General features: G+C 50.6%; 1 protein-coding gene across 1 annotated transcript in view; it reads right to left on the bottom strand.

The window, feature by feature from the left end:
* The window catches only part of CCS (copper chaperone for superoxide dismutase), a 7,886-nt gene extending 5,561 nt beyond the window's left edge, over positions 1-2,325 (bottom strand). Inside the window, exons 1-3 of the mRNA XM_007462199.1 lie at positions 2,307-2,325; positions 466-603; positions 83-260 (exon numbers count right to left, since the gene is read on the bottom strand). Coding sequence (XP_007462261.1) covers positions 83-260; positions 466-603; positions 2,307-2,325 — 335 coding nt within the window. The remainder of the gene's footprint in view (positions 1-82; positions 261-465; positions 604-2,306) is intronic.
* Positions 2,326-7,290: the final 4,965 nt, after the last annotated feature.

Raw genomic sequence — 7,290 nt, forward strand, 5'->3', positions numbered from 1 at the left:
AAGCTGAACACAGCCCCCTGCACTTAAGTGAGTGCACAACTGGGGCAATAAGGATGCTACAGGGAGGTTACAGACGACTCACCTGCTGCAGTTCCTTGTGAGGTCTCCAAACTCATGGACGTGCAGTCCGTGCAGCCCAGGCTGCAGGCCGTCAATGGTCCCCTCGATGAGGCAGCGCTCAGGGGTCAGCTGTAGGAAGTGCACCACTCCCTGCACAGGGCCAGGCCCCCCAAGAATGGCCACTGCTGCCCCCAGATTCTCTGTAAGGTATTAAACACCAGGGCTGGCTCGTCACCTCACCCAGCCCCACCCATTTATCAACTTGGAAATGGCGTGGAGAGAGCCCCCTATAACTTCGTGGGATCCCTAAAGCCACGCCAACCCAAGCCCCCAAAGGCCATGGTTGGATCTGTACCACACCCAGGCCACCTCCCTCCCAGAGAAGCCAAGGCCAAGGTTACTCACGGAACAGGCCACTGCCCATGCCCTTGAGTACCGCCTGCCTCCCAGTGCCTTCTAGCAGGGCCTGCACCTCCTGGCTGGGCAGGGTGGTCTGTACCAGGACCATCTGGTTCTCCAACTGCACCTCCACACTCTGGACACCTGGGAGAAGACAGGGGACAGTGGGCAGCAGAGGGCTGGCACCCCTGTGCTGGGAGCAGGGAAGAAAGAATCAGGGGGCCATTCCCCATCCCCATCTTAACCAACCTTCCTATGGTTGGAGGCAAGCTCTGAAGCTGCCTTCTAGCTGTGTAAGGCCCTTAACCTCTCTGAGTTTGTTTCTTTATGAATAAAGTGGGGATAACGCCATCTTGCCCCCAGGAGTGTTGTGAATTCTTATTTCATGCCAGGCATTATTTATAACTTTCTTTTTTTTTTTTTTTTTTGTGCGGTGCGCGGGCCTCTCACTGTTGTGGCCTCTCCCGTTGCGGAGCACAGGCTCCGGACGCGCAGGCTCAGCGGCCATGGCTCACGGGCCCAGCCGCTCCGTGGCATGTGGGATCTTCCCGGACCGGAGCACGAACCCGCGTCCGCTGCATCGGCAGGCGGACTCTCAACCACTGTGCCACCTGGGAAGCCCCTATTTATAACTTTCGAAACACAGATAGTTCTTTTAAAAATGTTTCAGCACAACATTGTAAATCAACTATACTTCAATTTTTAAAAATTAAACAATAAAAAAAAATGTTTGTATGAAAGTGGGCTATCAATAGCCATATTACTCATGATAGTCAAAAGGTGAAAATAACCCAAAAGCCCATCAAATGATGAGTGGATAAACAAAATGTGTACCCATACAATGGAATACTATTCAGCCATAAAAAGGAATTAAGCACTGATACATGCTACAATGTGGATGAACCTTAAAAACATTATGCTAAGTAAAAGCCAGTTACAAAGAGCACATATTAGATGATGTCATTCTGGATGAAATACCCAGTATAGGTAAATCTATAGAGACAGAAAGTAGATTAGTGGGTAGGGGAGTAGGAGGGTGATAGCTGAAAGGTACAATTTCTTCATAAGGTGATGAAATAGAAAATTGATAGTGGTAATGGTTGCACAACTCTGTGAATATACTAAAAACCACTGAACTGTATACTTTAATGGATGAATTTTATGATATATGAATATTTCAATAAAGCTGGCACACATAAAAAAGAGGGGGCTATCACCACTATCCTGAAAGCTAACATTTACTGAACATGCACTGTGGGCTTTTTCGTATTTTACCTGTATTGATGCAGTAACCCTGTGAGTTGGGCACTATTATCCCCACTTTACAGATGAGAAAACCGAGGCATAGAGAAGTTAAGCAACTTGCTCCAAGTCACGTTGTAGTGAATGGTGGGACTGGAACTCATCCCAGGCAGCCTAGCTCCAGAGCCCAAGCACTTCACCTGAATACTGCTCACCCTGAGAAGCAGCTCCAGCCTCCAGGCTGGCTTGGCGCCCCCTCCTCCATCCTCCTGTGGCAGTTCCCACTTCTCCTATGTAACTCATGCTGCACCGATTACAATCCTCTGTGTGGGCAGGAGCTCTGTGTGGTCCACAAGGGTCAGGTTCAAAAGTGAGAGGGTCTCACCTGCCCTCCAAATCCCTGAAGTCACCCTGGTGTATACACAACCTGCGGGACGATTCTGACACATGCTCAGTTTTGAGGGCCATCGAGCCACCTCAAAGAAGGACGAGAAGGGGCTTCTCTTTCATTCAGATGTTCAGGGCTCATAAACCTTTTAAGAGAACTCTTGAATCCTGAGCCAGAGCACGGGGGGATGGCTGGGAACTCTGAGGGATGATCTCACCTGTGGAGCTTACAACCATTCTGCTCTGATCTTAGTAAGTGTGTCTGTTGCTCTGGCACGGTAGAGCCCATGGGAGCCGGGAGCCCTGGGCAGCCCAGAAGACAGGTTAAGTGAGGCATGTCCCTCTGCTGAGCCAATGCTGTGTGAACTGAAGGCTGCACTGACTGTCTGCATTCCCTTCATCCTTGGTTCCCCCACCCACCTCCACCCCCGCCCTGTATTCGTTCAACAAATGTGTGCTGGGCCTGGAGGAGGCCAGGGTCAGGGAAAGCACCAGTCCTAGTCCGCAGGGAGCTCATGGGCTGCGGGAGAATCAAGACTACACCTGGATTAACCATCAGGCAGAGACGGGAATGACAGTCCCTGAGGCACACATAAGGAACTTCAGCTGCTCAGATTCCTTCCAACTCGAGGCAAAACGGGGAGATGGTACTGGGAGGAGGTAGCACGCAAGAGGCAGGACTGTTTGGCCTGTGGTTACAAAGGGTCCCGCGGTCTTGCTTCTACAGATCCCCTGCCCCATCGGTGACGCTGTTGGGGGAGGGGCTGAATTTGTAAACAGAAATCAGACAGACACACGCATCTCCTCCCCCGCAAGTACAGGGCAATTCTGCAATTCTGCCAGAAGAAAACCCCCCAAATAACCCAACTGCCTGTCACTTAACACAATGTCTCATCCTGGGCCACCTAGCGTGAAGCCTTGGAGCTCCAGGTCCACCCAGAGGTGCCTCTGGATGCCAAAGTGGTAGGGAGGACGGTAGGGAACTCTGAGCCTCTAGGGAATGCCAAGAGCTGTGTGCTCAGCTTTACACACATCAGGACAGTGATACTGTCCTCCTCTGCCAAGTGAAGAAATGAGGCTTCTCAACTGGCTCGAGATCGCAAAGCTCAGAAGGCAGCCTGTCCAACTCCAGAGCTGATGCTTGGTCCCCTTGCCCCACAGGAAGGACTGGGCCCCAAAGGATTGATTGTCTGAGGCTCCCAGAGCTCAAGTAAGCATGCAGTGTGAGGGATTCACTTGCCTATTCATTCATTTAACAAATGTACACTAAGTGCCTATCATGTGCCCCGTTCTGGGCAGTAGGGATGCAGCAGGGAACAAGTCAGGTGATGTCTCTGCCCCATAAAGCAGCATGTGTTCCAGCACAGGAATATGGATATCAAACACACGCACAGGGAGATTCAGATAGTGCAAAGTGTGCTCAATGAAACAGGTATTGGGTAACAACCGGGGCGTGAGCTACTTAGGCTGGTGAAGGAAAGTCTCTCTGAGCCTTTAAGCAAAGGCCTGAATGTAGTCAGGGAAGAGCATTCCAGCAGAGGGTACAGTTTGGGCAAAGACCCTGAGGCAGGAACAACATCTACGTGTTCTAGGAAGAGAAAGGCCCAAGTGGCTGGAGCTGGAGTAAAGAGAATGATAAAATACAAAGTTGTAAGTGGAGACCAATGAAACAAAGCCCTGCAGGCAACAGGAAAGAATCTGGAATTTAATTTTAATGCAAGGGGAGGCCATTGGGAGAGGCCACAGAGTACAGTGGTTGAGGGTGTGGGCTCTGGAGTTGAAATTCTGAGTCTGCCACCTACTAGCTGTGTGGCCTTAGCTTACTCAACCTTTCTGTTTTCTTTTCAGTTTCTTCATCTGCAAATGGAGATAACAATACGACCTACTTCAGCGGGCTACTGAAGGCCTAAACGAGTTACCTCACATATAGCACTTAGAACAGTGCCTGGCCTATGGGAAGCTCTTAAATATTAGGACTTTTACAGGATTTTAAGCAGAGCAGTGACAACATCTGATGTATGATTTAAAAAATCATTCTTAGCAATTTCCTGGCGGTCCAGTGGTTAGGCTCTCACTGCCAAGGGTGCAGGTTCGACCAGCGGGTTGGGGAACTAAGATCCCATGAGCCACGTGGTGCAGCCAAAAAATAAAATAAAATAAAATAATTGAAAATAAAAAAGGAAAAAATCACTCTGGTTTCTATGTGAAGAACCTATTGGAAAGGGCAACAGAGAGCCCAAAGATCAGGTTCTCGTGTGGGTCGTGGAGAGGTGAGGTGGTCTGATTTGGTGTGAAGCCCAAAGTACAGAAAAAGAGTTTTAGACACAGCAGACAAGACTTTCTGATGGCCTGGCTGAGGCACAGGTAGGTTGCTGCTCTGGGGTCTCCTAAGAAGAGCTGCTTCTCTGCACTGAAAGTGGGAGGGCCCCAGTGGGAAGCTCCTTGTGACTGCAATTCCCGAACTCTTGACCTGAGTCTGAACCAAGAAGGCTGGCTCCCCAGCTGAGCAGCAGTTCGGTTTGGCTGGTGTGGAGTGTGGCCAGGCCAGTAGTACCTGTTTAGCTCAGAGCCCAGAGAGGGAGAAAAGATAAGGCCATAGGGGACTCTAGGGTGGGTGATAAGAGTTCAAGGAAGTGAGCCTTGGGCTGGGAGGTCCTCCCACTTACCCCTAGGAGGAGAGCAGAGCCTTCTTCCCCAAAGCCCAGGCCTCCTGGAGAGGGCAAATCAACCAAGCACTCTTTCTGTCTCCCTCTCTGCATCTGGGAAGCCAGCCCATGAGAAAGCCAAGCTGCTTCCAGTTACCCAGACCAGAAAACATAGTCACCAGAAGTCTTTATCTGGTCTCTAAGAAACCTGCAGAGGGCTAAAAACTGCCCTATGTCCAACAGAAGTCCAGCTGTCTGCTCTCCCAGTAAGAATGTTTTACAGGAGGTAGAGTCCAACAGCCTTGGAAAGCTTTGGTCAGAACACTCCACTCTCAGTGGAATGGCTCAGTTTTCTCAGACAGTCACCCCTCATTCCCAAACACATAGTCAAAGCAAACCCAGCTTTAGGATCTGTCCCCCTCTGCAAATATGGCACTGGAAGCCAGCACCAAGCGCTCTGGGGGCTGAGGGCAGGCACTGCCCGGCTGCTGCGCACCAGCCCCGCTCTGCTCTCCATGCATAAAATTCACGGGCAAATGTGAATGGCTAACAAAAGGAAATGGTGTTGGAACAGTGGGAAACAACAATTTTGCACAGGACGCTTTGGGAGATGTTTACTGTAGTCTGCCTGAAGTTGGGACAAAATTGAACCAACAAGAGGAGTTTGGTGCTTTGGAAAGTGTGAGAGCTGCTAGTGAACTCTAGTCTCCTCTATCAGGAGAAGTAACTGAAATGAATGAAGCTCTTGAAGAAAATCCAGGACTTGTCCACAAATGTTGTTATGAAGATGGTTGGCTGATCAAGATGACATTCAGGAACACCTCAGAACTAGATGAACTAATGGGTGAGGGAGCACATAAGAAATACATAAAATCTATTGAGGAGTGAAAATGGAACCCTTAAATAAGCCAGTTTGAACAACTTAAAAAAGATCAGGGACTTCCCTGGCGGTCCAGAGGTTAAGACTCTACGCTTCCACTGCAGGGGGCAGAGGTTCGATACCTGGTGGGGGAACTAAGATCCCACATGCCACACGGTACGGCCAAAAAAAAAAAAAAAGATTTGTCCCCTCATGCATCTGCCCAACCAGCTTACTACCTATAAGCCCTGCCTCTCATAATTCCTAAGATTTAGTGGGCTCTCACTACATGCCAAAGACCTTTCTAAAGTGCTTTTACATGTATTAACTAATTTACTCTTCACAATGAACCTCTGGGGTAGCTTCCATTACCTTGCCCATTTAAACACGGAAGAAACAGACACAAAAAGTAACATGCACGAGGTCTTAGTGCCATTAAGTGGCAAAGGGGGGATTTGAACCCAAACAGTCTGACTCTAGAGCACATACCCCGAAGACCTAGGACACACTGCTGCCTTATACAGAGCCAAGTGCCACCAATGACCCAGTTTCAGAAGGCATCACATGGCAGCTCCTCCGAGAACTGCTCTTCCCAGCGCAATGCTTGTGTGCTCATGTTACCTGAGGGCAGAGGCTGTGCCTGAAACACTTGTGAACACTTTTCCCTAAAAAGCCCCCAGTGTCTGGTCTATACCTGAATGACTGGATAAACATTTAACAGAATCAAAGGCTGGGGCTTCCCTGGTGGCGCAGTGCTTGAGGGTCCACCTGCCGATGCAGGAGACGCGGGTTCGTGCCCCGTTTCGGGAGGATCCCACATGCCACGGAGCGGCTGGGCCCGTGGGCCATGGCCGCTGGGCCTGCGCGTCCGGAGCCTGTGCTCCGCAAATGGGAGAGGCCACGACAGTGAGAGGCCCGCATAACGCAAGGAAAAAAAAAAAAAAAAAAAGGCAGGCAGTTCCCACGGCCATGCTGGTGGCTCTGCCTTCTCAGATCTTTCCGACTGTGCCTGGACACCTCCAGACCAGCTAGCTGACTTTTAAGAATCAGGGCCGGACTTCCCTGATGGCACAGTAGTTAAGAATCTGCCTGCCAATGCAGGGGACATGGGTTCAATCCTTGGTCCGGGAAGATCCCACATGCTGTGGAGCAACTAAGCCTGTGCGCCACAACTACTGAGCCCACGTGCCACAACTACTGAAGCCCGTGCCCTAGAGCCCCGTGCTCCGCAACAAGAAAAGCCACGACAATAAGCCCGCGTACCTCCCCCACTCGCCGCAACTAGAGAAAGTGCAGCAATGAAGACCTAAAGCAGCCAAAAAAAAAAAAAGAATCAGGGCCGCCTAGGATGGAACATGGCTAGGGCTGCTGTTTGCTTTGTCAAGATTATTTTGTTTCTCAAGCAAGAACTGCCTGTGTTCCAGGGAAAACCCCTGTAGGGGGGCACTACGCTCTGCCTACCTCCTCACCCTCCAGGCACTGGAGGTTTAAGACACCAGAAGGGGGCTTCCCTGGTGGCGCAGTGCTTGAGAGTCCGCCTGCCGATGCAGGGGACGCGGGTTCGTGCCCCGTTTCGGGAGGATCCCGCATGCCGCGGAGCGGCTGGGCCCGTGAGCGCGTCCGGAGCCTGTGCTCCGCAAATGGGAGAGGCCACAACAGTGAGAGGCCCGCATAACGCAAGGAAAAAAAAAAAAAAAA

This window comes from Lipotes vexillifer, unplaced genomic scaffold, assembly GCF_000442215.2.
Source record: "Lipotes vexillifer unplaced genomic scaffold, Lipotes_vexillifer_v1.1 scaffold1129, whole genome shotgun sequence".
NCBI lineage: Eukaryota > Metazoa > Chordata > Mammalia > Artiodactyla > Lipotidae > Lipotes > Lipotes vexillifer.